The sequence below is a fragment of the Charadrius vociferus genome, unplaced genomic scaffold, assembly GCF_000708025.1.
Source record: "Charadrius vociferus isolate BGI_N301 unplaced genomic scaffold, ASM70802v2 scaffold312, whole genome shotgun sequence".
NCBI classification, from domain to species: domain Eukaryota; kingdom Metazoa; phylum Chordata; class Aves; order Charadriiformes; family Charadriidae; genus Charadrius; species Charadrius vociferus.
The window spans coordinates 505,265-532,867 of NW_009647214.1; the positions used below are offsets into that span (position 1 = coordinate 505,265).

At 41.6% G+C, this 27,603-nt stretch overlaps 2 protein-coding genes across 2 annotated transcripts in view; both read right to left on the bottom strand.

Moving 5' to 3' along the window:
- CDC5L (cell division cycle 5-like) overlaps positions 1-4,836 on the bottom strand; it is a 35,604-nt gene extending 30,768 nt beyond the window's left edge. Inside the window, exons 1-4 of the mRNA XM_009895902.1 lie at positions 4,697-4,836; positions 2,068-2,171; positions 1,013-1,174; positions 22-149 (exon numbers count right to left, since the gene is read on the bottom strand). Of these exons, the coding sequence (XP_009894204.1) occupies positions 22-149; positions 1,013-1,174; positions 2,068-2,171; positions 4,697-4,741 (439 nt within the window). The 5' untranslated portion in view covers positions 4,742-4,836. The remainder of the gene's footprint in view (positions 1-21; positions 150-1,012; positions 1,175-2,067; positions 2,172-4,696) is intronic.
- A 3,090-nt stretch (positions 4,837-7,926) lies between these two features.
- LOC104296086 (zinc finger protein 836-like) lies at positions 7,927-11,875 on the bottom strand. The gene is made up of 4 exons (XM_009895916.1): positions 11,227-11,875; positions 10,433-10,568; positions 8,433-9,607; positions 7,927-8,216 (listed from the first exon to the last, which is right to left on the bottom strand). The coding sequence occupies exons 1-4, from the start codon at positions 11,873-11,875 to the stop codon at positions 7,927-7,929; spliced, it is 2,250 nt and encodes a 749-aa protein (XP_009894218.1).
- Between the last annotated feature and the right edge of the window lie 15,728 nt (positions 11,876-27,603).

Below are 27,603 nucleotides of genomic sequence, written 5' to 3' on the forward strand. Positions count from 1 at the left end.
GTAAACAAACTCCTATCTTACCTTCATCCATGTCAATAGGATCTGGCCTGGCTGGTTTGGTTTCTGGATTTGGATCAATTTCTCCAGGTTTAAGTTTCCGAGGATCATCAGCGGTTTCTTCTTCATTGTCTCTCTGAGCAGCTTTGTCCCTAAAAACCCATTGTATGTATGTCACAACTTGCTCTTTGTTTTCCCCAAGGCTCATAATAACCATCTCTTAAATGTCCCCAAAGACTGATCAAAAAAAAGTAACCTTATACTATGTACCATACATACAGTTGTTACACAATTACTGCAGAAAAGATTTATGAACATGGTACAGTTACATAATCTTAAATCAGACAAGAGAAAGAAGCCAACACAATATTATATTACAACAATGAAATATATTACAAAATACAATATTGACAAAGTAGAGAGCTCTCCTTGGGTAATCTTTAGCAGTAAGGATGAGAACTCAGGCAGTGTGACAAAACAAACCATTGAGTTTCCCATTATGCTTTTATACTCAACCAATCACACCAGAATTAAGAAAGCTCACAAGGGAAAACAGGAATTTCCTTCCCTTCCCGTGGCCTAAAGAAACCCTCTGTAGCATGCAGAGATAATGGCTGCACATTCAGCCATTTCAACAACACGTGTTTTGTGTCTGCCTTTTCTTCTTTCTCACCCACTCACTAATGCTGATCAGCCAGTCAAAAAATAGCCAAATAAACCTGAAATTGAAACCTACAGAAGGCATCAATCTTGACGCTCCTTTAGCCAGAATGACCAGAAGCAAGAAAATATACACCTATCTCTATTCAAGCCTGCTCTCCAGGTTCCAGAAGCTTCTTCTTTCAAGCTAGACACATCAACTGAAAAGAAACAGTCCTTAAGGATTTGCTTACAAAAGGACTTCGCCAGCTTGAAACTACCATACTTCAGCACCATGGGAGAAGGGAATGACACACCGCTACAACAAACTCTGCAGATTTTCCTGTTATGCACCTCTAGCACATCAGTAACTCACAGCAGAAATTCATAGTGCTCCAAACACTGTGCAGCAGTTCTTCCAATAATTGGGGCAATGGTTCTCCACTGGGTTGGCATTAGCTTGGCCAGGTGCAACAGCTTCTCTTCCTCTTCCCGGGACCATTCTGTCTTTTTGATGCTTGGGTCTAGCCATTCATACCTGTTAAAAAGTGAAAAAATTGGACGACAGATCCAAGCTACCCATTGATTTGTCTTGAATTAATTCAGAACAAATCTTGACATGCAAATTTCACAGTTTCAAGTTTTTTCTGTACAAAAGGATGTTACTCCAGAGTATTTTTATGACATATGTATTTGAGCTTGAAAATGTTTTATTTATCCACTGCTTTTCATACAGATATTGCCTCTTCTTCCTTTCTCCATCTCTATTCTGGCTAAGTAAGGAGTCAGAAAATTAATCCATAAAAAGAAAAGTGAAATCACAACAACCAAAGGTACCAAAAATGGTAGATTTGTCTTGTCTGGATCCTCCAATGGTTATCTTACTAATCCTTAACTGTGCCAGTACTGTTACCTTTATACAGAAGTATTCTAATAAGTATGTGTAGTTCAGTACTCGAGAAACTAAGTCTGATTCTCAAATAGATTTGTACTGCATGTATTTGCACCAATTTTAAGCTTCTATTTTTTAATATGAAACTAAATTCCAGTGCAATTTCTAACATTTATCCTCAAGCCAAACTCTCATTATGAAAAATTAGAAAATTATCTGTAAGAGACATTAATATCTTAAAATTTTACTTCTTTGATAATACCCACTGATTAGTAATGTTTAAATAGGGGAAAAAAAAATAATGTACGCAATCTTAAGTGTTCCTGCATTTGCTAACACTGCATTCACTGGCAAAGAAAACATTTGGCTACTGGTGTTCAATTACTTTCAACCAATAGGAATTTGAAATATTCACAATAGCAGAAATCAAACAATCTTAAAACTACTGTTCCTCTGTGGACATAAATTCATCTGTGGTAATTTCTAAATTCACAGTAATTATGAATCTCATATTCCCAGACACAGCACTTCTCACTTACCATCTGGCTTTGCATTGCTTTGCTGATTTTCTATGCAATAAAGAAGCAATACGAGACCACTGGTTTTTGCCATATTTCATCACAGCTGCTTTCAGAATTTCATCCTAAAAAAAAAAAAAAACCAACACCAAACCAATAACTGTTATGAATCACAAGAACTTGCAAAACAGAAAGTTTGAGCTCAAGCAGAGAAGACGACGGTGGATTTCACCTAATGGGCTGACCCAGTGGAAAAAAGCACAGCACTGCTGCTTCTTTTCTACATTTTATTCTCAAGATGAATGAGGATTTGTATTTCAAAGGCAAATGAAATCAATAAAAATTAAATTTAAAAGACACGTGATGATTATTGTGGCCAACTTCACAGACCCGACAGAACTTCCAAAGCGATTACTTTCAATCACGGTTTTTAAAGGTTCTGTCTGTCTTCCTTGAAGGACAGCAATAAGGAGGTAGGGAAGTGTTTGTCTGGTAATGACACAACATTTGGAAAAAAGTAGAACTGATAGATACATTTGGGTGGTTTGTTTTACATAACACCATAAAATTATCTTCTTTTTAAATTACATACTTTAATGCAAATGAAAATTTACTTATCAAAGGAATATGCTGTTAAAAAATAAAGTATCACAAAACTAAAGGAACTTTATAGTACGTTTCTCTTTTACAAGTAGAACTTAAAATAAATCACTTTAATGTTCAGAATGTAACATCCACAAGTGCTGATCCCAAAGCTCATAAGCTTCTGAGAAAAAAATATGTAATGGATTCAGCTTGGGAGCCAGGTTGTTCATATACATCAAAGTGTGCACCAAGACTTCATCAAAAGCTAGAAGTCCTATCAATTGTCTGTCAATCCGTCCATCAATCCCTCTCTCCCCTCCTCCAAGACAAACGAGTCCATTATTTCAGGTTTCCTCAAAGGTCAGAAAGTGGTATTTTAAGTGCATCAAAGCTATTCTTGCAGCCTTGTCAGCCACAGATGTTCCTCTTCTGTGTCCAATAACTACTCGTTGTTGTGTTCAGAGTCTGCTCAGCTGTACCATGCAGATGCTAGTCATCAAGGACAGATACTCTGTCTACCAGAGACATCTCTCAGAGCGCACAGCAGCTTTAACTGTAAGCTGACAACGAGCTCTGGCTTGAGCTGCTACAGGAAACAATTCATGTAATTTCTATTTTAAAATAAATAATAACAAATCCTCTCGTTTTTTAAAATTTACTTGGCGTTATATGGCATACAGTAGCCATACTGATGACATTGGCAGGCTTTTTTGCAAGTAATTGGTCATTTTACCAATGATCTGATATAAACTGGTTCCACTTTCTGTATTTTTAATGTTTTATGTATAATCAAAACGTTCGTAAAAAAAAAAAAATAGTACAAAGGAGAGATATTTCATCTCTTGTACTCAATAATGGGTGATACAATGATCTACTTAACCCACTGCTGTTTCTCTTAAAAGTCACCAAAAGCAGTCAATTATAGAGTACCATAAGAACAGAGTAAGCACACAGGGGTTCTTCCTACTGCTGACCCCCAATTTAGCTGTCTCCTGGCACACAGTTGATATATCACAAGTGGTTAGAAGCACATACAGCATACGGCACATTTATTTTCTGCTATTATTTCTCACTGCTTTCTGGAACTACACACATGCCTAGTATTTACTGTATACAGTGCCAGAGTTCTGGATTTTACACAATGTTAAGTACCTCCTTTTGCTTTAAGCACACCATGTAATAAAACTGGCATCTTTGATTTCTCATGTTATTATTTTCCTTTCCGCAATCAGTTGCAGTTCTGAAAGCATATGATGGCAAAAATAGGAAAGAGGGAGGGTTTTTTTTCTCTTTTTTACACAATGTTGGGTACCTCCTTTTGCTTTAAGCACACCACGTAATAAAACTGGCATCTTTGATTTCTCATGTTATTATTTTCCTTTCCGCAATCAGTTGCAGTTCTGAAAGCATGTAATGGCAAAAATAGGAGAGAGGGAGTGTTTTTTTTCTCTTTTTTGGAACAACACATAGATTTCTGCGTACAAAGCCCTTCGGACTACACATGAAGAGCCCATACCCATCTTCACCGCTTCCATGTTCAGAAAGGTCATCAAGGGCAAGGGATTCCAGCTGCCTCATACCCCTAAAGAATAAGAACTCTGCCTGTGCAGTATAAGACACACTCCAGCCTGCAACAGGGACATCTCCGAGGACGACACGGCCTACACATCCCCTCCAGCCACTGTGGGGCAGGGACAGGACACATGCACGGCTGTCTCGCCCTCCCCAACACGCAGCTTTCAGGGGAAACACACGTGACTTCTGCCCACTAGGGCTGAGGACGAGGAGGAAGGTCCAGGCCGCTGAGGAATCAAGCCCAACAGAGCCACAGTACCTACAGACACCTAACCCTCTACACGCCCCACTAGAGAAGACCCAAAACAACCCCCATCTCCCCCCACACTGTTACAAGACACCCTACTAGATCATCACCCTGCGCATGCGCACCACGAGGCCTCCCTCAGCGCCTGCGCACTAGGGCACTGCACCCCCCCAGCCCCCTCCCTCAGCCGCTGAGGCCCAGGCCCTTGAGGGGTGGCGGGGATTAAAGCGATCAGAGTCCTACCTCGGTGTTCCGCCACACACCGCCTTTAATCATAATCCGCGGCATCTTGGCGGCGAAGGGGTTCGGACAGTCCGGCAGAGAAAAAGCGGTGAAGGGAAAAAGACGCCGCTCGCCTCAGCGGGGCCGGCCCAGACGACGCGCAGGCGCCCTCCGCGCTCAGAGCGCTCTGTCTGCGCATGCGCAAAGCAGCCGCGCCCCCGGGCCCTGTGCGCATGCGCGGGGGCGAGGCCGCTCTGCGCATAAGGAAACGGCGTGGCTGCTGTGCGCATGCGCCGCCCCGAGCAGCGCGCTTGGAACCTAGCGCCCCCTGTCGGGCGGAGGTGCGCAGGGCGGAGGGGCCGTGGCCTGCTCTTGAAACGATTAAATTCATTAAATTCCGTCCAATTCCCCAACGGACACAAACGGGGATGGAAGGGAACGGCAGAAGAAAATGGGATTTCGCCCATGGTACGTTTACAGCGTGTTTTGTTAAACTGAATAAAAAACCCGCACATTTACTGCAGCCCCCATGGAAATTGAGGTATTAGCACTTAGTAACATATAATAAATAAAAACTGTCGTATTTCCTTCTTTCTGTCATAGGTAGATCAGGTTAAGCATATTGCAGCACGGTTTGATTCACTTATGTTCATTTACTACATCCTGTGTTTAACTTTGATTCACATATTTAGTAGATGCCTCACCGATAAAATGCCTATTTGCTCAAGTCGTGTGCCATTAGTGTGATTTCCTATTATATTTTACTGTTTTGTCCCAATTCAAGCGGCATTCATAAAGAAAATTAAGCCACTTTTGGGGGTTGAAATACAAAATTTTATAGTATGATTTAGAAAAGGCTTCGCTTTTCGTTAAAAACTGCAAGACTAAAAAGTATGACACTTTCAGACAGAAAAAAAAAAAAAAGATAAATATCAAGACCAGCCCATATCCTTATTTTAAAACATAAAATTTTACATTTAAATTCCTCTGACTTGGCAGACTGAGAATCACTTCCAGTCCTGAAAAGTGCAGTGCATATAATGAGGAACAGAGCAGAACCTCATCAGTTGTGAAACACTTTATTTGGTTTTTTTATTACAGGGAACCACCTGCAATAGCTGTTTTAACAACAGAAGACATTTTTTAGATGGAGCTTGATGAGTTTGTACTTACATCTATAAGAAACTCAGGCTGTTTACAAACTCTTTTCAAAATTTCATTCAATGAAATTATCCTCCTTAAACAGGGCTCCCTTCGTCATTGTACACCCTACTTTTGAACAATTATTCTCCATCAGATTTAGCTTTCCTAGTGTCATCTGATATATAGGCTTACAATTCTCTTCACCATTTTTGTTTCCTCTTTTTAACTGTTCTTTTGAATTATTCTTCAAATAATTTATCAGAATTGTACAGTAATGCAGGTTAAAAATCCTTCATGCATACAAAACAGTGTTAATATTTCCCAGAAATGCTTTTCTTTAATCATATCAGGACAACACTCTTCTTCCTCACAACTGTATCGGGTGGTTAGGTCAATCATTCTAAAATCCAAATCACTCATTCTGAAATGGTGACTTCACAGCTTGTAGCAAAAACCTCCGTAACCACCAGGGTTCATAATCACAGATATTTACTTGTCTGATTATACTGCAACTACAAAGATCTACATCTATTAATAAGTTTCAATCCACTCTTGGAAAATTGCATTTCAAATCACCGAATGGCTGCAGGACCTCCGGAGGTCATCTGGCCCAACTCCCTGCAGGGGGGAGCAGGGGCGCCCAACCTCAGAGCTGGTTGCCCAGGACCACGTCCAGATGGCTTTTGAATATCTCCAAAGAGGTATCTCCAAAGAGACTCTACCACCTCTCTGGGCAACCTTTTCCAACCTGTGCTCTACATTACTGAAAGCCTCTGTAAGATATTATCTCTATTTATAAAGAAAAGCATACATTTGAGAGCAGTAAAAAAGCAGTGCTGGGTTCATGTTCACATTCTCTAAATTAAGCTATAGGTTTACTCTGCTGTGTCATGGACTGAACTGTAACATCAGGGGACAGTAAGCACCAGTCCTTCACCACTGTCTTTCCTCACACAAGAGGGTAACACTGCTGTTATCAATACCACTGAACAGACTACAGCCAGTGATGTCCACACAGCGTTTCGAGCACCCTACAACTCTATAAAAGATTTGTCTAGATTTGAATATAAAGTAGAAGAAGCATCTGTCTGTCTTCACCACACCAGGTTACAACTGCTGTTTGGCACAAGTGGTCCTTATACATGGTATTTTAGATGCACAGTAAAGCTCTTTAACAAAATAAATTTTACAGTTCAAGATACCGCTAAGGTTCTCAACGAAACTAAGTATTTGCAATGGGTCAGCAAGCAGTTAAATTAACAGAGAAGTTATTTGAAAGGATGGTATTGTCTATTTTAAGAAACAAAGAACACAGCAACTACTAGCCTGAGAAAAGATAAGGCATTTCATACTAGATTAACATTAGACTTCACATAAAATTAATGAAATTTAATTTAAGGATTCTCAGTAACACAAAATATCTGATTAAGGACAATACCGTTTCTGTCAGACTACTCAAAGAATTATCAAAAGTACAGACAGAACTACCCAAGAAATCCTTTATATATATGCATATACAGAAAATATTTTCATATGCCAATTATCCAGTGATGAAATCAATCTTTTGTTTCTGTAATTTTGTGAGATACATTTTTTTTTTCTCTTGCAACTGTTGCAAGAGAACCTGGGAGTAGGAAATGCAACTTTCAGCAGATGAGAAGTAGCATTAAGCCTCCAAACAAAGTAACAATTTTTAAATAAAAAGTTATTACTATACAATACAATGTGCACTTCCTTCCCTCCCTTTAAACATTCTTTCAGTTAGACAATTTTTTTTATTAATTTTTTTGTAAAAAAAAAATAAGTAGCACAGAATAACTAAACTAATGAACTTTAGCCAAATCATAACTGATCTCATGGTATTAAGAAGTTACTTGGGTATGAAAAAGTGCCTTCAAGATCTTTGTTAGCACAGCCTGTGCTAGAACTGAAGCTCTCAGAAGAATCTGAAGCAAACCAGTATCCCGAGTCTCACTCTCTGGACCAAAACGCTGGATGCATCCATTACCAGCCATCGTTCTGGGGACAGAAGGGGAATGTAAAGCAACGAACAAATTCAGGACATGCAAACCTCTCCAGAACTGAGTACCAACTTGCAATTCCCAAGCTCATGTTCCAAGCTTATGTTGTTGCTTATGCTTTTCCAGAAGTTTTTTTGTAGGCAGCATCACATTGCACTTTCCACACTTGTACTTTTTTGTGTGTGTCTTCATATGCTTTTGGAAAGCACATTTATCTAGCGTGGAAAATTTACACCTTCTGCAGCGCAACTTTAAATGAATCTGCAAGTGGCGCTTCAGGTGGCTTGATGTGCGGAAAGCCACAGCACACTGATCACACTTGAATGGCTTCTCCCCTGTATGGATTCTCAAGTGTGGCTTCAAGTTGCCGTTGTGGGCTGTAAAATAGCCACACTCTTCACACGTGTATGTTTTGAAAGGCAGCTGCTTTTGTTCATAGAGCGAGCCAGCAGATGAGCTTTCCTCACAGGAGTGTGAAGCCAGGTGCTGTTTCAAGGACACCCATTTGCTCGTTGAATAGTCACAGCTCCTGCACTTGAGATGCTCCATATTTAAATGCGTGACACTGTGTCTTTTCAGGTGACTGGAAGTACGAAACTTCTTCTGGCAAACACTGCAGCTGTATGGCTTCTCACCTGTGTGAGTTCTTACATGTAGTTCAAGGTTGCTCAAAATATACGTAGCATACTCGCACTCTGCACACTGATAGCATCGTGGCTGACTTTGTGCTAGCAAATCATTTTCTTTGCCTCTCTGGACATCTGGCTGTACTCCACAGACATTTGAAACAAGCAAGGAATGGACACCGTTTGAACCCTCTGAGGAACCCAAATCTCTTTCTGGATACATACTTACATGCATTTCATGATGCAATTCAAGATTCTCTAAATGGCTATCTACATAAAAGCAATGGCCAAACTCATATCTGTTCTTTACATGAACAAGGCTGTGCTTCTGCAAATGGCTTGATGTTTTAAATGTCTTACTGCATTCTTTACACACAAATGGTCTTTCATCTGTATGTATTTTTAAGTGCAACTTGAAGTCTCTATGAACAGCAGTAGCATAATTGCAGCATTGGCACTTGTACAGTTTGGATGTAGACAAATTGGAGGGCCATGTATTCCTTGTGTTTTCCACAAATCTATGATACGCATCATCATCTTGAACTTGTGAATGAGAGGCCCTGGAGGTGAAGAGTGGCTCCTCTTTGCAAACGACAGAATTCAGAGGAACTTCTGATCTATTCCTAATAACAGGTAAGCTGTTGCTTCCATGGCTGTTTCCAGGGTACTTCTTTCCAGAGCACATTTTCTTACTGTCTCGCACATAACCTGCCCGCTTACAGTCCAATTCTGAAGCCAGCACTCCCCCACTGAGACAATCATTTTCTTTAGCAGAAAGAGACAGAGAAACGTGGTCCTGGGAATCACTGTCAACTTTGCATACTTTGCTTTTATGATATTCATCGCTCTGATTCATATAACCATTAGCAGTAGCTTTAAACTGTTCATGAAATTTCTTATGAAAGCTGAGAAGTCCTCTAGTGTAAAACACTACGTTACACTCATCACATGTATAATTCTTTAAAGGTCTTCGAGTCCTTTTTCTTCCACTTAAGAAGTCGAGTTGCTGCCCTTGGCATGTTTCTTTGCCCGCATGTAATCTTCTGTGTCTCTTTAACCCTGCGATGCTTGTGAATGCTGACTGGCAGAACTCACAGGAATATGGTTTAGCCGCTGTGTGTATGTAGCTATGCCTTACCATGCTTCCAAAATATAAAGAAAAAAAGGTGCAAAATCTGCACTGGTAGAGCTTATACCCAGCATGCCAGTACATGTGATTTAACAAATGGGATAAGCTAACGCTGGAGTAATCACATTGAGGACACTGGTAAGGTGGTCTCTCTTTATGTCCCTTCACGTGACGAATAAAAATCCTAGGATTTGATGAAGCAAAGAAACAAATTTTGCAGGAAAAACTAACTGGCACACCCAGAGGTGTAAAGTCCCTTTCCATTTTGATGAAAAATTTCTCATATTTACTTTCTTTTTTCTTGGTCTCAGATTTTCTTTCTTCACATCTTCTCTGCCTAACTTTTCTCGCATTCATTCTTTTTTTTCTTGCTTTTTGCAACTTACTCATTTTCTTATGAAATTTAAGGTGATTCTTAAGGTTGACAGAAAAGAAAAAGGTTCTTTTACAAAAGCAGCATTTATATATTTTCTTATCTTTATGAGCTGAATAAACATGTTTCTTTAGATGTGCACTGCATTTATATACAGAACTACAAAACCTGCACTTCAAATTCAACCTTTCATGCCTATTTATAGAACAAGATGCTTTAGAAAGAGGTTTGATGGTCACACTATTACTTAGCCATGCTAAACCTTCCTGCTGGCTTTGCAATTCGTTTGGGCTTGTATGAGGAGAAACAACTTTTTGTTGCCGATGTCTTTTTTTAGGAAATGGAGTTAATGTCTTAAAAATATGCTCTCCAGCAGTATTTGATTCAGCAGAAGTGGAAGCATTCATCTCCAGTTTCCCTGCATCATTTAGCAATTCTTCTGAAGTAGAACATCCGTTAAAAAACAGAGCAGAACAATTATAGGTAAATTTTGGTTCTTCTTTCAAGCCATGTTCCAAAAGAGAACTCATAGTTTCATCTTGAAATTCACTTCTCTTTCTATTATTAGCTTCATCGTCCCCATTCTTTGAAGAATCGGGATCTACAGGGGGATACAAAGTCACATGCATGACATTTCATACAATCATCAATGTTATCGACTAATTGGTAGTAATAACACCAAATAGCCTAACAACTTGCTTGTTCTTCACTCCTTTTGCTTCCTTAATATTTTCCTGCCTCCACTTCTTTCCTAATGTCTCTCTCCATGCTTTCCCCCCTCAATATTTAAATAATGTTTCAAGAGAAGAAATCCTAGTTAGGACCCTCCCTCTTTCCACTCCAAGCTCTGAATTTCATAGGACAACACTGCATTCCCTAGTTTTTAATGAAACAGCTTTATGCCACAGCTCCTATGAAAGTACCAAACTTTGCTATGGCTCCATTCTCACAAGTATGATGCTCCTGCTTTTTTTTATTTATTTTATTTTACTTTCAGAAGGGCCATACTTATGCAAATTGAAGCAGAATTGAACAGTACCAACTTATTGTAGCTCCACGTCTTTTCACAGGAGTCTGTGAAAGAACTAAGCATATTCCAACCAATATTCTCTTTTTGCTTTACATTCATCTAAGTTGAAATACTTATTTTGAAACAAATGGGTTTGGCATTCTTCCCATACACTTTCCTACCTATTTCAATAACTTGAGGTATTTACCAGATTTCTTAAACTCTTGCACTAGTCTTATTAACAACTTACCTTCCGTTTCAACAATTGTCTCCATCTCCTTGTGGATTTCTGGTTGCTCACTTTGAGTCTCATCAGAAAGAACATTTGCACCATTGACAAGTTCCTCTTCACATTTGGATATCGCTGCCAATGTCAGCTGCCCACTTGTCTCAATGGTCTCATCTTCACCCTCATTGCCAGTGCAGGAGAGAGGAGGATTCTTCTGAAAACCATCATCACCATCACGTTCTTTTCTGTCACTGCTTTCATTTATCTCTGTAAGCTCTGTTTTGCAAAGTGGTGTAGGCAACACATAATTTTGACTACGTTTATCCGTGCCAGTATCACACTGATCACTTAAAGATAATTCTGACAGGTTACACACACTCTCAGCTACACATTCTTCTTCAAAGCATTTCATACTATTATCCTTATCTGTGGCAGTCTTGTTTTCTTCACCAATGCTGTCACCGTCATTTGAAGGTATCACACTGCCTTTTAGGAAACCGCTATTGTTTAAGTCGCCCTCCGGCTCTCCCCCCTCCTTCCACCGGGGAACCGAGGCCGCTCGCTCCTCGGCGTCATCCTGGAGAAAATCATCATCGCTCACCACGAGGACGGTGATGGGGAGAACGATTTCAAAGACGTCCGGCTCTGCGGACACCAAAAAACAGCGCATTAATACTATTTCCAAAACACCTGAGACACCCGCGGCCCGCCGAGGCGCGAGGCCCAGTGCGCATGCGCAAGCCCCCGTCGCCCGCGCACGGGAAGGGAACGGGACACACACCCACACCCCCCTGTCGTCTCTCGCTCCCCTCAGCCCCCGCCCGCCCGGAGCCCCGCTGCCTCCCTACCAGGGAAACGGCCTCCTCCCGCTGTCATCCGCTGGTTCTGGCCTCTCCCTCCCCACCGACATCTCCCGCCTCAGCCCGCCTGTCTCCGCGCTGGCATTAAACGCCGCCCGGCCCCGCCGCACCGCGCATGCGCCGGCCAGCCGCGCGTGCGCAGAGGAGCGAGAGGAGGGCGTTGCCCCTCGCGCCGCTTCCCAGTGGCCAGAGGCAGAGTAGACGGAGGGGCGGGGGGGCTGTGCGCGCGGCTGCCGCCTCCTGATTGGCGGGAGCGGCGGGGGGGCGTGGCCTGAGGGGTGGGCTGTCCCCTTCCCTGAGGTAACTGCGCGCGGCCTGGTCGTTTTGGTCTTCAGATGAGTTTAATCACCCGTTATCTGGAGCCGCGGGCAGGGAGGGGTTTTCAAAAGCTCTGCAAAATCTATTCCTGTTGTAAGCGAAACAGAAAGATAAGGTAGCCCATCAGCCGGGGGGCGGGGAGGGGCAGGATCGTTGCTTCCTCACACAGGAATTCGAGAGAGGCTTGTGGTGGGCGGGCCGTGGAAACCCGTGTTTTCTTCGGCCCCGCTGCTGGGGAGGGGAGCTGGAGGTATGAGAGAATGCAGGGGAGGGGAGAGGCTGGTGCAGAGCGGGCCTGAGGACGTTTGCTTGGTGAGGAAAGGGAGCTGCAAGGTCTCCAGTTTACCCAGACTGCTGTTCCCACGAATATGGTGGATAATCACTCAGAGATGGCTTCAGGGTTGAACTTCTGAGTGTGTTGGTGAAGGTCTGAGCTTGGAAATGGGTGTTCTGCTTTCCTGAAGGACATACGGAAGGAGGGGTTTCTTGATCAGTGAACATTTCTCAGGGCTTAAAGACTGCTGTGCCCCACTCACTCCTTAGTGCTAGGTCTTTGCCAATTCAGCTTATAAACTGAGGAAAAATGAAGTCATTGTGTCATTAGGCCCAAAGGGTTTCACAGAAAGTGGAATAAATTACTGTACTGGGTCTGGCTGCAATAGAGTTGATTTTCTTCATAGCAGCCAGTACGGTGCTGTGTTTTGTATTTGTGACCCAAACAGGGTTGATAATGTGCCAGTATTTTGGCCAAACAGTGCTTGCACAACACCAGCGCCTTCACTGGTTCTCCCTTTGAACCCCATGGAGCAGGCTGGGGGTGGCAGGAGGTTGGGAGGGGACACTGCTGGAACAGCTGACCCCAACTCCCCGAAGGAGTTCCATCCAAATGACCAGCAGGGTCATCCTATACCTTGTGTCTTATTAACACTGTTTAGTTACAAATCTGACACACAGCACCGTGTGAGCTGCTGTGAGGAAAGTTAACTCCATCCCAGCCTGCGCATGTGCTGATGGCCATCTTGCAGAGTGACAGGAGATTTTGGTCCTTTTTTACTGCTCGACTGCCCATTCTCTGGGGCTGTTGAGAGAAAAGGTAGCAAAGGGAGGTAAACTGAGCTAAAAAGTTAAGGAGTAATAAGAGTAACATTGGTCATATTTGCCTTGAAGAGATTGTTCTCAACTGGTCTGATGAGCTCTCAGGTGCTGCCAAAAACACGCAGTCCCTTATAATGAGGTAAGGACACACCGAATCCCTCATGCAAAGGCTTGAGAGAAAAGTGTTAGGATTTGCTGAATCCAGTAATGGGACGCAGCTGCAGCTCCATTTCCCAATCCAGCTGGTAGCAAGGCTGAGCATGTACTCCTAATGGGCACAGAAGAAAGAGTAAGAATGCACTTATATGCACAAGAAATCTCAATAATAGTAATAATAATGCAGTTAAAACTGTAACACGTGAACTCCTTTGTTTGCATAACTTTTTTTTTTGGCATTAGGCTCACTCTTTCATTGCTTCTCTGGATATTGAAGTCAGAAGTTTTAGACTGTGAAGAGAATAACACCTGAATTGTCATCTTTGAGTCTTCCTCGGGAAGAATAGGATGTTGATGTTGCTGGTTTATTCTTCCTGCAGTAGTGGACATTGACATTCAGCCCCCATACTTAGCAGTCCATAAGCTGTGAGTGACAGTATCTGTCCTTAATTCATGGCAATTCCCCAATTCATTAAGGCAAGTACCCACCTTGTGGTCCATAGACTGGAAATGTGCCTGTTTGGTACTTCTCCTGACACTGTACTTTAAGGGTCCTTGTTTTGCCTGAACTGTGATGGGACTGTCTCCTAAGGTCCGTACTGGTGTCACACACTTTTTCACACAGAATGAATTGTTTTTCAGTGTTAGTGAGGTCATTGGATCCATATGCAATAGCTTGTGGCTTTTTTCCCCTCTTTTTATGATACCGTGTCTCCCTACATCTAGAGTGGCTGCAAACTGCAAGTGAAATGGTTATACTGGATCAGGAAATTGTGATGCAGGTGCCTTTGCTGACTTGATTTTCAAAGCTGGTAGGGCTTAGTCCTGATCTGGTTGAGATTCTGTTGTGGTTTAGGCATTGTCTGCACAATATGCTAGTCCTGATCTGGTTGAGATTCTGTCGTGGTTTAGGCATTGTCTGCACAATATGCTGTCAATTTCAGTAGTTAATAGTCCTAGCTAAGAAGCAAAATTACTGAACAAAATTGGTTCTGTTTTACCTTAAACCGGGACAGATTCCCAGTCCTGTTTTTTTCTTTAACAGTTCAGCTAAGGGCTTACAATTTCTGCAAATGTGGCTATAAAGTCTCTAGAAAAGTTTATGTTCCCAAAGTAGATGTTAACTCATGCAAATTTTTACGTGCAGGGAGCTTTCCTCTGAGCAAAGGACAGTTTGCTGTAACACCCACCCACAACCCCAGAATGAAATTACCTACCTTAAGAGGAGCAGGGAGAGGGTGAGCACACCACCAGGAAAAGGAGGGAAACTAAGTGTGTGTAAACCAATTTTAATTCATTAATATTCCCTTTTCTGAAAATTTAGATCTCAACTAGTAATGATTAGACTTTTAAGATTTGAATTATGCAAACAATAAGTTCTGTATTTGGCTCCTGCAGCGTTGCAGCGCTGATTGTGCCTGGCCATGGACCCACTAATGTGGACCCTGACCCTGACCAGTGGGCTGGCCTCAGGACTGCCGCAGCACCATGGACTTGCCCGTCTGTTGCTGGGCTATGCCTGACTCTGGCTATTCTCCTGCGCCTGATCCTGACTTGCTGACTTGTATTCCTAACCTGACCTTGGACCTGCCCCATCATGGTTGGTTTGGTGATTGAGCTCTTCATTGACCCAGGCAGCCTCCCCCAGAGCTGCCCTGCTCCCTCACGGGGGGCAGAGGCACAGACCCTGAGTGGCAAGGTCCTTGTCCTGCCAGCCCAGGGATCCCCTCTGCTCCCTGATCCTGAGGGAGAAGTCAGTCTGTCCGTCACCCTGACAATATTTTACCACCACCCCCACGCTGTGATCCCAGGTCTAACACTGCTAGAGGATTTCCAGTTCTCTTTTCACAGGTTCATACTCAGTCATGGTGCCTCCAGAAGAGGGTGGTGCATATAGCTATTCCGATGAGAGGAATTTCCTCTGTTCCCTATCTTCTTCCTTCCCCCCATAAAAAGCATGTAAGGACCTAATTACAGGCCTTACTTCAGTGCCTTGCTTCCTGACATTCTTGCAGCTGCACCCATTTATTTTTGTTATCAACAGGCAGGTGTTGTGTATATAGCTCACTTTAATACTGCTTTGGGTTGTATTAAAGTAAAAATGTAACATGTTTAACATACAGGAATATTTTATTAGATCTGATCAAAACAGGAATGGATATTAGACAAAGGCAAGGATAAGGTGTAACCTTATCTATCCAGTTGAAATTCAACCAAATCCCAGCTAACTTTGGCATGTAGCCAGTCACAGAATCACAGAATCCCAGAATGGTCAGGCTGGAGCTCATCCAGTCCAACCCCCCTGCCAGAGCAGGGTCACCTACAGCAGTTGCACAGGATGAAGTCCCGGTGGGTTTGGAATGTCTCCAGAGTGGGAGACTCCCCAACCTCTCTGGGCAGCCTGTGCCAGTGCTCTGACACCCTCAAGGTAAAAAAGTTCCTCCTCATTTTAAGATGCAACTTCCAATGTTCAAGTTTGTGCTCGTTACCTCATCGTTTACAGAAATTTGTTTTATATGCACAGAAATGTTAACAGCTGGAAAGCTAAAAGAGGATAGAGAAAGGCAATACCATCCATCCAAAGCTAAATATGTGGCCACTTCTAATTTTGTCTGCTGTACTTTTCTGCCTTCTGTGAACGCTAGCCAGGTGCATACTAGGCGGAGTGATTTTCCTGTACATACAGGTAAGTTGGTCGCCTTTATTCATAGAATCATGGAATAGTTTGGGTTGGAAGGAATGTTTAAAGGTCATCTAGTTCCAACCACCCTGCAATAAGCAGGGACATCTTCAACCAGATCAGGTTGCTCAGAGCCCCGTCCAACCTGACCTTGAATGTTTCCAGGGATGGGGCATCCATCACATCTCTGGGCAACCTGGGCCAGTATTTCACCACTCTCATTGTAAAAAATTCTTCTTTCTGTCTAGTCTGAATCTGCTCTCTTTTAGTTTAAAACTATTATTCCTGTCCTGTCACAACAGGCCCTGCTAAAAAGTCTGTCCCCATCTTCCCTGTAGGCCCCCTTTAGGTACTGGAAGGCCGCAATAAGATCTCCCTGGAGCCTTCTCTTCTCCAGGCTGAACAACCCCAACTCTCTCAGTCTGTCCTCATAGCAGAGGTGCTCCAGCCCTCTGATCGTCTTTGTGGCCCTCCTCTGGACCCACTTCAACAGGTACGTGTCCTTCTTATGTTGGGGGCTACAGAGCTGGATGCAGTACTCCAGGTGGGGTCTCACGAGAGTGGAGTAGCAGGGCAGAATCCCCTCCCTCGCCCTGCTGGCCACACTGCTTTGGATGCAGCCCAGGATGGGGTTGGCTTTCTGGGCTGTGAGCGCACATTGCTGGCTCATGTCCAGCTTTTCAAGTCCTTCTCCTCAGGGCTGCTCTCCATCCTTTCATCCCCCAGCCTGCATTGATACTAGGGGTTGCCCCAACCCACATGCAGGACCGTGCACTTGGCTTTATTGAACCTCATGAGGCTGTAGAAGCCTTTTTTTTTTTTTTTTTAATAAGTTTTCCTAAAGACAGGATTGCAGCCGCCTTTTAACAGAAGATAACATGAAAGTCCATTCCATTTTTCTCCTGCCTTTATAGGTAGAAACATTAGTTCAGTTTGTGAAATGCAGATGGCATAGTTATATTTTCAAACAGAAGTGGCAAAACCTCTTGGCAGGAGCACTGTCAAAAACAACTGTATTATATTAGGCAAAGGTGAGAGGAATATTGGTTTCTGCTTTTCAGCTCTCAGGGTAAGAAGACTTGTTGATACCCCAACCTAGGTGAAGCAGATGCTGGGGTGAGCAGAATGTCTTGCCTAGATTTTTCCTGTCACAGCAATCCATAGCACGTCCTTCTTCTTGTTCCTCCTATGCAAAAAAAAAAAAAAAAAAAAAAAAGTAACCAAGTCGTCTCCTCCTGACAGAACCGTCGGATTCTCCACAAGAGGGCTCTGCGGTCACGGGTTTCCTCCTCCACTGTGCTGAGAAAGGCCCTGCAATGAAAGAACCTGAAAAATAGACGAGAGATCACAAATAGTCCGGTCCCTGTTCAGCTGGTCCAGAACATCCCTTGTGAAAAGGAGTGGCAGGTAAGATCTGAATTTCAAGTAGAAATTAAGGAGGAAGGATGCATCACCTCAATTGTAATTGTCAAAGCTAATGGAGAGGTAATACCCCACGTTTGTTATTCCCATTTCATAGGTGACTTCCAAAATGCACAAACCCCAGCTGTTTTAAAGAGACTAAACTGCAAGAAATCCTTTGTGAATAGGATTTCTTCTTTTGGCTGTGAGTCACGCGTGAATTCTCAGTGATGTATACATTGATTTTTTGTAGTGATTTCTGTCTCAGCCATTTGCTGAATCTTTTTTTTTTTTTTTCTGAGCTACTTCCAAATTTGTATTTTAAAAGTGCAGAGGTTAGCAGCTGAAAATGATGTCACAACTCAGACAGCTGGTGTTTCTTGTAACCTGGGTCTGAATATGAGGCAATGCAGAAAATGAGGATAGGAAGAACTTAACTGGGAATCTTTTAGTTGCTCACATTCTCCCTGCAAGGAGATTAATATCTATTTCTGTTCTTTCTTTTTTAAAGCATAAACTTTTAGAAAATCTTATTTGAAAAATACCCGCCCCCCAAAAAAAAACCCTGCAAATCTCTGCACAAATTTTACAAAACTAGAAATGACAAGACTTTTTCCTTGAAAGTGAATATTTCCAGTTTTTCTTAAAGTAACAAGCTATAATTCTCAGCCTAGCTCCCCTTGATGCTGGCATTCAGCAAATAAAGTTATCATGCAGTGGCTGAGAAATAAATCTGGCCTGTGGAAAGTGAGTCTGGGGAATGATGAAGCTGCGTTTCCATGCCCATTGCACAAAACTGTGTTCTGCAAATTCAACTTGAATTGGAGTGATAGAAATCTGCCTGCAACAATCGCATGCCCACCCTCCAGCAAGAAAAAAAAAGAGTTGTTAAAAAAAAGATCTTTTAAGGAATCCCTGTGATTTCTGCATCTCTGCCTTCTAACTGTGACAAATCTGAGAGAAAGAGGGCATCTTCAGATCCACTGTTAACTGGAGGAGGAGTTGCGACTAATTATTAATAGCCAAAGGTCTTTATTTATGAGCTTCGATTGTGATTATCAGTGTATGTGTGTGTCTTGGCCAATGAATGTTCCTTTGCTTTCCTAGACAGCAGTGACAGAAACAGGAAAATGCATATGAGATATTATGGTTTTGAAAAATGTACTTTGACAAAAACCAACACAGCAACCTACAGCTTTCTGTCTGCGAGATAAAAATCAGACATTGATTTGTACTGAAACTTTGTCTGCACTGATTAATGTGTCCTGTATTTATGGAAGATAATAAATTTTGAAAAACAATATGGAAAATACTGGATATTATGAAAAATTGAAGTATCTCCAATAAAATGTAATTATTTGAAGTGTGGATTTGACATCTCTGGGGCCGGAATGATGGTCCAGATTTATCTCAACTAACATAAGGTATTGACCTGAAATGCATAATTTGAGAGTGTGGTCACTTTAGGCTGCTTCTAGAGCAGTGGAGTTTTATCCTCACGAATCCAGCACTGTACATTGGAAGGGCCTATAACAGTAATTTCATAAGGTCATGTATCCAGTATGCTTCAGTTTGCCAGACAGGGCTTTGTACCCCCAAGAGGGTAGTTAAGGCTTCTGCAGGCTGAAGAAGGTTGAACACCGTTGCTGTACAGTGAGAGCAGAGGTGAGATGCTGTACTAGAGAGCTAGACTGAATCACCTTTTAGAGTGGGTCTTGATCATGGAAGAACCTATGGAAATTACACTCCTAATGTGCAAGTTTTGGCTACAAGACTAAAATAAGGTGAAGTACATGTGGCCCTCTGCCTCTGTAACTGTTTGCATAGTACCTTGCTTAGTGGAGCACGCTCTGATTTCAGCCTCTAAGTGCTGCTGCTGTATAAATACTATTATTGCAGCAGTTGCACATGCCACTTCGTATTTCATGCTGCTGATTCCGTTTCTATTAGTGGCTGTGTGTCATTATCACTCACACAGATACCGGCAGAACCTGTCATTTGTAAATGCTGGCAGATGGCAATACAAGTCCTTTCCTAGGCATTGCAATGTACTATTTAAAACCTCAAGACAAATATGGTCATCTGTGGACACTTTCAGATTGTTAACTGGCCACAGACATCCACTGCTCCTAGTAATTTCAGCTAAACCTTTGGGGGTCTGGCACGTAACAAAAAATCAAGCTGGAAATATCTTAGTTGAGCCTGAAACCCCAGGGATAAAAGATAATGTCACTTTTAGACCAGGGTGAGTCAGGGAATTGTTCCTAGGAAAATATATGTAAGGGCAGTTATGGTCTGGCAATTAGAGCAGGAAAAGTGATAGATGAATACAAGTCCAGCTGGAATAGCATAGGAACAGGCTGGATGAGTTGGGAATTAAATCATTAATCTATCAGCTAATGTAGAGAAAGAAAAGATCTCTCTAGAAGGGTTGGTTAGCATAGTATCAGCTGTATCAGGACTGTGAGCTACAACAACTGAGAGGTTTTTAAGAGCCACAATGTTGCAATAACAAACCAAGACTTAGTAACTAAATGGCTTCTTTTATTGTAAAACCTGCTGGGTTGTTGTTTTTCTCTTTTTCACACTGCCACTGACTTTTTTTTTTTTTCTTTGCAAACAGCTTCACTAAAGTCTGTTCCAGAGGGAAGAGAAGAAAACACGTAAGTGAGGAGCTAGTCATTGTCAAAGAACTGAGCAACACTTAAGGATAGAGCCTTCTAACACCAAACGCCCACGGAGAGATGCAGCTGGGGATTGAGAGAGTCACACAAAGTCCCCAGCACACTCTTCTTTTCAATACTTTTTTCCCCAGGCTTATCTCCTTGTCATTAAGTTCACCTTGAACTTGTTGAAACTGTATGACTAAGGAAGAAATTCAGTCTTATGGTTAGAGCATAGGAGCAAAGACGTTTGATTTCCACTCCTGATTTTTGTGCAGGTTTGTGTAGATCACTATTGTTTGTAAAGTGTTTCAAGTTCTTCACATTGCTTAAATCAAACAGCGCAGTGCTATTATGCATTTGCAGCTTTTGGTAGTTGGAAACAGAGTTTGATTTATTGCCACACACCACATTTCCCTAAATCAGGAGACAAATACATCCAAGGTAGAACTCAGGAAAATCTGGAAATACACAGCCCTTTGTCTGGTAAATTGAGCATGGTCCATTCTACTGAATTTGCTCTTTCTGTCTCCCTGCAGTTCTCTTGTGCCTTTCTGATGTGAAAGACAGATCATCTCTGCCACCAAGGATGCAAATCTGAGACCTTCTGAATCAAAGGATTGCTTTTCATAAAGCCACACTTAGAGATTAGTCTGATATTCTTGAAGGTATGCAGAAAGAACGAGTAACATACTAAAAACTAAATGTTGCTTCCTGTTTTGATCTGAACAATTAGCCAAAAATTCTGGGTTGTGGGGTTTGTTGCAGTTTAAGAGAAGAACAAGAGATGATACTAAATATTTCTGTCATGCAGTCCTGGTTGCAGCTGTTTTACTAGAAGGGAGGGAGTCCTGGAGGTCCTGTGTCTTAAATACATGCTAAAATACATAAGCCATCCACCTATCTCTTGCCCACGTTCTGCAAGAAACATCGCAGAATCTGATCTTTCTCCTGCTCTTATTTCTATTCTTTTAGTTTTCTGTAAAAAATAGTCCCTTTCCCTATCTGTCAGTTTTCTTTTTGCATTGCCCTGATTCTCATCTTTCTTTCTACTCTCTTTCGCTGTTCTTTCTCTCCTAAACCGTTTCACTGCCTATCTTATCCTCATTTTTCAGAAATCTTCATTTGACTCAGTTTGCACCTTTCTTTGCATCGTAGAGGCTCCAGCAATTCCTTCTGCTGTCTCTATCACTGACCAGAACTTTGGTGACCTGTGGCTTCTTGGAGAAATTTTTACAGGGAAGGTCCTGCTCAGCCCCAGTGACTCCAGGGTGGATGAGTTTAGTGATCCAAGGAAAAATGGGAAAAGGAGCTGTACTGGGAGGAGCTCAGTGCCAGCACACTGGACAATACAAATGTCAAACTAAGTCTCTGCTGAGCATGTATAAACTAATTTTTCCAGGGGCTCAGACCTGTGTTGCATTTGGGAGAACATAATGAAAACAGCCAATGACACAAAATTGTCCTCAGGCTTACATGTGTGGGTCGATTTCAAGTTCCTGCTTCAAAGCACAAAAATGCTAGAGCTTTTCAGCAGTAGCGTACAACTGATTGTATTTTTTTTTTATTATTTTACATACACAAAATATTTCTTAATGTTGGTCTTGGAAGTGACTGATTTTTTTTTTTTTGAACCTTTTTGAAAAAAAAGCTGATGTGAAACAAATGTGGCAAAGGTAATTTCAACTTGAAAGTTCCAGCATAGCAAGACTTTATTGTGGAAAGCATGAGGAAATCTTATTATAGCATATTGGTGCCTCTGCCTTCAATAATAATTTGAAAACTGAACATTAAAATACTGACGGTTTAACAGAGAATAATGAGCCATCACTTGTCAAAAATAATATTGTAGGAAAAGGTCAGCTGTTTGGGAAAGCAAGTGCCTGTGGATTGACGAGGTTAATCATAAAAATAAGTGTATTGCTGCCAAATTGTCAGTTGCTGGGTAACCCACAGCTGAAGGAAAGTGTATTTGCTTAATGGAAGGAATTTAATGATTTACCATCTGTGTGAAGTTTTCGTCAGCGGAACGTGTAAGACTAAAATACACGTTGTACAGACAAGAAGCAACCGGCTTTGTTGGTGGAGTCATGATTAAGACATGGGGCTCAGTCCAGTTACCTGCGCATAGGTATTTGCCTTGGGCTGACTGAGAAGCGCTAGGCTACCCTATTAGTTCTTCTGCTGCTGGTCTAGAAGGAGCAGGTATCCTAATTGGGTCATCTGGGCCAGCCCTGTGAGGATGTCTCCCATATCACAGAGCATTTAAAATGGTGCTAGAATTCCATCTGTGAACTGACTCAAGTCCTTAAAATGAGACTGAGCTACAAATTAAGATAACTGCACCACATGTGGCTACAGGTGCAGCAGTTGTCTAAGCTCCCATTATAGAAGGTAGACCCTAGGGCATAATTAAGCTGATCAGCCACTACAGACGTGGTTCAGTTGCCTAAAAACGGGTGTCTAGAACCATTTGAGGTGCCATAGGGCGTGAGAGATGTCTGTGTGGGCTGTCAGATATGACAGATATGATGGGAAAATGAGCCCTTCTGGAAAAGCATCTGTATACCAGGCAAGATAAATCAAGGCATCTCAAATGGCTCCACACTTTTGTTTATGCAACACACTCTACCTGCTACATTTGGTTAGCTAATCTCTCTCTAAACTTCATTGATAATATTGGCTGCAGGCTTAGTTCAGTTGACTGAACATGAATAGCAATAAAAGGTTCCTTTGTTTAGTTTTGACGTATCCCTAATGGACTTAAAATAACTTAAAATAAAACAACCACACCAGATAAAATAAACTACACATGATTTATTTATGAAAAAGTTTCTTCACAGGCACAAGGATTGAAGACCAACCTGCAAACACAATAAACAGAACTTGATGGCTAAGGTGCTTCACTCAAAATGGAGAATGTTCTGCTTGCTTTTGACTGGATATTATTTGATTGTTTAGCTGGTTCTTGACATGTTTTTTTGCACGTGGCAGGGCTTTTTTTTTTTTTTTTTGCTGATGGGAGGCCTTTTGGTGTGATCTGGTCATGGCCTATTGTGAATTTCTCTTACCCTCCAAAACTGGGTGGCTAGGTCCCAGTTGCCGTTTGGAAATTATCCATCCATCTCTCTGTCTCTGCCAGGCTACACCAACAAATTAAACAGTGACAGACACCTGCACAAGGCAGTAGAACTCAATCCATCTATATTGTCAACAAGGTACTGGCCTGGCTTGGATCCAGGCAAACTAAAACTCTCCTAAGCAATTTCCAGGCACAGTTTAGGAGTTAGCATGGGCCAGGGACAATTTCCCAGGATAGAGTGCAAAACAGAGAAACAGAGGGAATGACCAGAGAAGATTAATTTCCTTACTAAAGCAGGTGAACACCTCTAGCACCAGTGAAGTCATCTAGAAACATGATTGCTACAAAATAAAATAAAACTGGGCCAATTAGAAACTAACCCACCTTTTTTTCTCCTCTTGCCAGTTCTTAGAATAATGTATTGTTACCTCACTTACCTACCCTTCTATAAGGCTTCCTTTAAACTAGACAGCTAAGGCCTTTCTTATGGATAAAAGAGAAATAGGCACCTTTAGTGTGCAATCCATCTGACCTTTACATGTCTACATTAAAAGAAGATGAGTCTTTCACCTGGAAATACCTGTTGTGGTGTGTAAAGGGGATCTAGACTAGCTTAGATGACTCTCATCCAAATGTACTTCCGGAATTTCCTGAGAAGCTTCTATCTGCAAATTTAGTCCACTAATCACTAAAGTCATCGGCAAAAGAAACTAAACAGGTAAATGCAGAACAAGAAACCTTAGAGTTAGAAGTTCTGGGCTGTAAAAAGGATGTTTTGTTTGACTACATAAAAAGGTATTTTTTCTGATTATAACATGTAAGTAACTTTATTTTGTTGTTTCAAAAGATTTCTTAAAAAATCCCTCTGAAACCTGAACTCCATGCTGATCAGATGTGGCTTATGGAATTACAGTCAGCTTGGTTACTTTTCTGCAGTTGGGAGGAGTATCTCAAGTGAAAATAAAATACATAAGTGGTTTTTAGCTGTTTTTTGTTATGTATTTTGCACCTGCTTCATAATCACAAAAATCAACTATATTAATCATTCTGACAAGGTTGAAAGTGGTGGAAAATTATGGAAAATTCTGGAGAAGGAGAGGACAAAGTTTTTCGTGTTTGCAACCTTTTCCCCAGCTAAACACATCAGGTCCCTCCTAGCCTATTTTTGTATTTTCCTTCTAGCCTAGGTTATTCCATCCTAAAATAATTTAGGTTATATTTTTAATAATGGAAAAACATGAGGGGCAACTTATGTGATACAAAAATTCTCTCCAGAATTGATTTTCCCCCGCACGTTGCACAGTACCCAGTCTGGCTTCAAGCAAATTCCATTAAGGCAAGTACAAAATACGCTTTTTTCCGTCGTTTTGCCTTGCATAAGTGACAGTCACACAGCACGTTAGAAGTGATTGAGGCATTCACCGAGTGGCATGGACTTCTCATTAGAGCGGGATGATTACGAGGGTGACTTATCAGTCAAAAGGCATTATATTTGCCATGACTATGTTGTAATTAAGCACAGATGAGACCCACAAGCAAGCATTGCTCTGAAAAATACAATTCACTTAATGCTGAACTGAAGGAGCTTTCCAAGGAAAGGGGCTAGGAAGAAACTTACTTGGCACACGTGATTTCTCTGAACTGTTCCAAGCTTGTGGTTCTTCACCAGAGGCCAACCTGTGACATGCTATAGGAAGTCACTTCATTCTTTCCCTGGCAGACAAAAACAGCACCTGGGTTTTTTTCCAGAGGGTCATTTGCTGTGCCTGCATTTAGTACATATTCCAGAAGTGGCAAAGTTCACACTGACGTACTTCTCCGTAGCTAAAACTACCTAGAGTAGCTGTAGTTCACTCAGAAACAAACCAACCATATTTCTATTAGTCAAGCTTCTCACCAGAGATGTCATTTTAGAAATGGAGAAAAGAAAACACAGAGTACTGTCTTGCCTAAACAGGAAACTGGAACGGAGTCCTGGTGTCCCAGGTGCCATCTCAGTGCTGTATCAATGGGAACACAGAAGGCAGTTAATGTTCTTTGTTGCACTGACAATTCTGGAGCCCGTGCTATCTCCTTGCACTGGTTTTGCCTGATATCGCAGTGCTTCAGAACTTTATGCCATCTCTGTAGAGTGAAAGGGAGAATCCTACTTACTGCCTCTCATTAAAAAAGAATTTTTTTCTGCTCTTTCAAAGGCTAAGTATAGTTTCTAGGCACATTCTGAGAGCAAAACTCACATTCAGCCTATCTGAAAATCCAAATTTGGTTCAATTTTCAGAAATCTGTATTCATGCCTTATCTGCATTTCTTTATAGACTTTTTGACAACAGAAGTCCAGCTCTTGCCCCAGAGGGAGCTGTATTCCCTAATAGATGATATGAGTCTGTACATGTCAGATAAGTCTGTTAAGTTCACAAAGTGCTCTGAGATTTCAAAATACAGCTATTATGGAAATAGTCATTGTTATTCTTGTTTTTAATAGCTGCTGACAATCACGGATATTTTGAGGATAAGTGCCAAGTTAGAAGCTGTTTTTCTGAATAGAGCTCAAAATAGCAAATATGTAAGGTCTCTATTATGTTTTGAGTAATTTCATGAGAAGCTTTATGTTAGTGTGTCTGGACTATCACCCGAGAAACATCTGGTGGAAGGGGATCAGACTGACACAACAAAGACTGGCAGTCATACTTGCATGTCCCCTTGTGGAGCCAGTTTATGGTTTTGGTTGTGCTAAAGATGTTGTACACTTCATCTTTGCAGGGCTTTATCGAATTTAACTTGAGCTGTCTGAAACTCAGCATTTCCATTTCATGGCAAATGTCGAAGTTTTACAGTATATTGTCATTCTCAGTATGAACAAACCACAAATATAAAGAATTTCCTGCCCATTTAAAAAAGTATTTCTTTAAAAAAACGTATATATGTATGTGTATATACAGAGGAAACTTCACTTCAAAATGAAATGTTACTTCAAAGCTTATTTTGGGTTCTGTTTATCTTTGTATTAGTTCATTATCTCCTGACATAACAGTTCGAGTGGTCCAGAATATGGCGCATCTCATCACATTGTGTACTGTCAGGATATGGTCCAGGTAAGGATGTTATTACTGGGCAACCAAGTGGGCAGTTTCTATTGGATGGGATTCAACTACAATTGCCTAATTTTAAGTATCATCTTCTTTGTGTAGTGACTATGTTGGAGCTGGTGGCCAAGTTCCTGGTTTGGAGAGGGATTTTCTAAAGGCAACAGAGCCTGGAGTGTAGTCCAAGTCACTCTGAAGTAGATACCTACCTTAGAATTGCTTTCCAGTCTCTACTGCCTTTATTGGCTAGTTCTCCAGTAAGTGTAATGGGTGCCTAGACTCTTTTGTAGACATCTACATTTAGATTTTAATTCACCAGTGGTGAGAGCTTTCTGAGACCAAAGCAATGGCAATAAGTTTCTTGTGCATTTAATATTATTATCTTTGGAATATACCTGAGACCATTTTGGACCTGTCATCCAGAGCATGTAACCAGAGCAGGGTACATCAAAGCCTATCTTGTCACTGAAAAAACTTGGTATATTTTTAAGCTGCTAATATAAAATCCTGCTGAGGCAAAGGTTTGTAGTTCATGCAAGGCAACTCAATGCCAACTGGGTTCACCTGAACCTGTCTGCACCAGGATCTTGTGTTGACTTAGCTGTTTGATTTAGCAATCAGATATAAAAACACAACATTTTTGAAGCTTGTCTAATGAAGATGCTTGGAGTGAAATTCTTCCACCCACATGTCAATGTCTGAATCTGAGAAAATCACCTCAGGCTCCATTTATTGTCAATGGGAAGAAACAGGCATTTAGAGTGTGAGTCATCTGACCTATTTTAGATGTCCATTTTGGAGTGATGAGTTGCAGATGAAATGCTGACTTCTCTCCATTGAGTACCAAAGAAGCAGAGGGTGATTATCTTAGATGTAGATGTCTCATGGGATTAGATGAACTAATCCCATCCCCACTTCAGAGTACAATGAGGGTAGCCTTTGCCTTATCAGCAGCAAATAGCTTTATCACCCAACAAACACCATAGCTGATATGGGATTTGTCCCAAGACTGATCTGCATGCAGATGAGGACAGCCACTGGAACTGGAGCTCCATTTCCA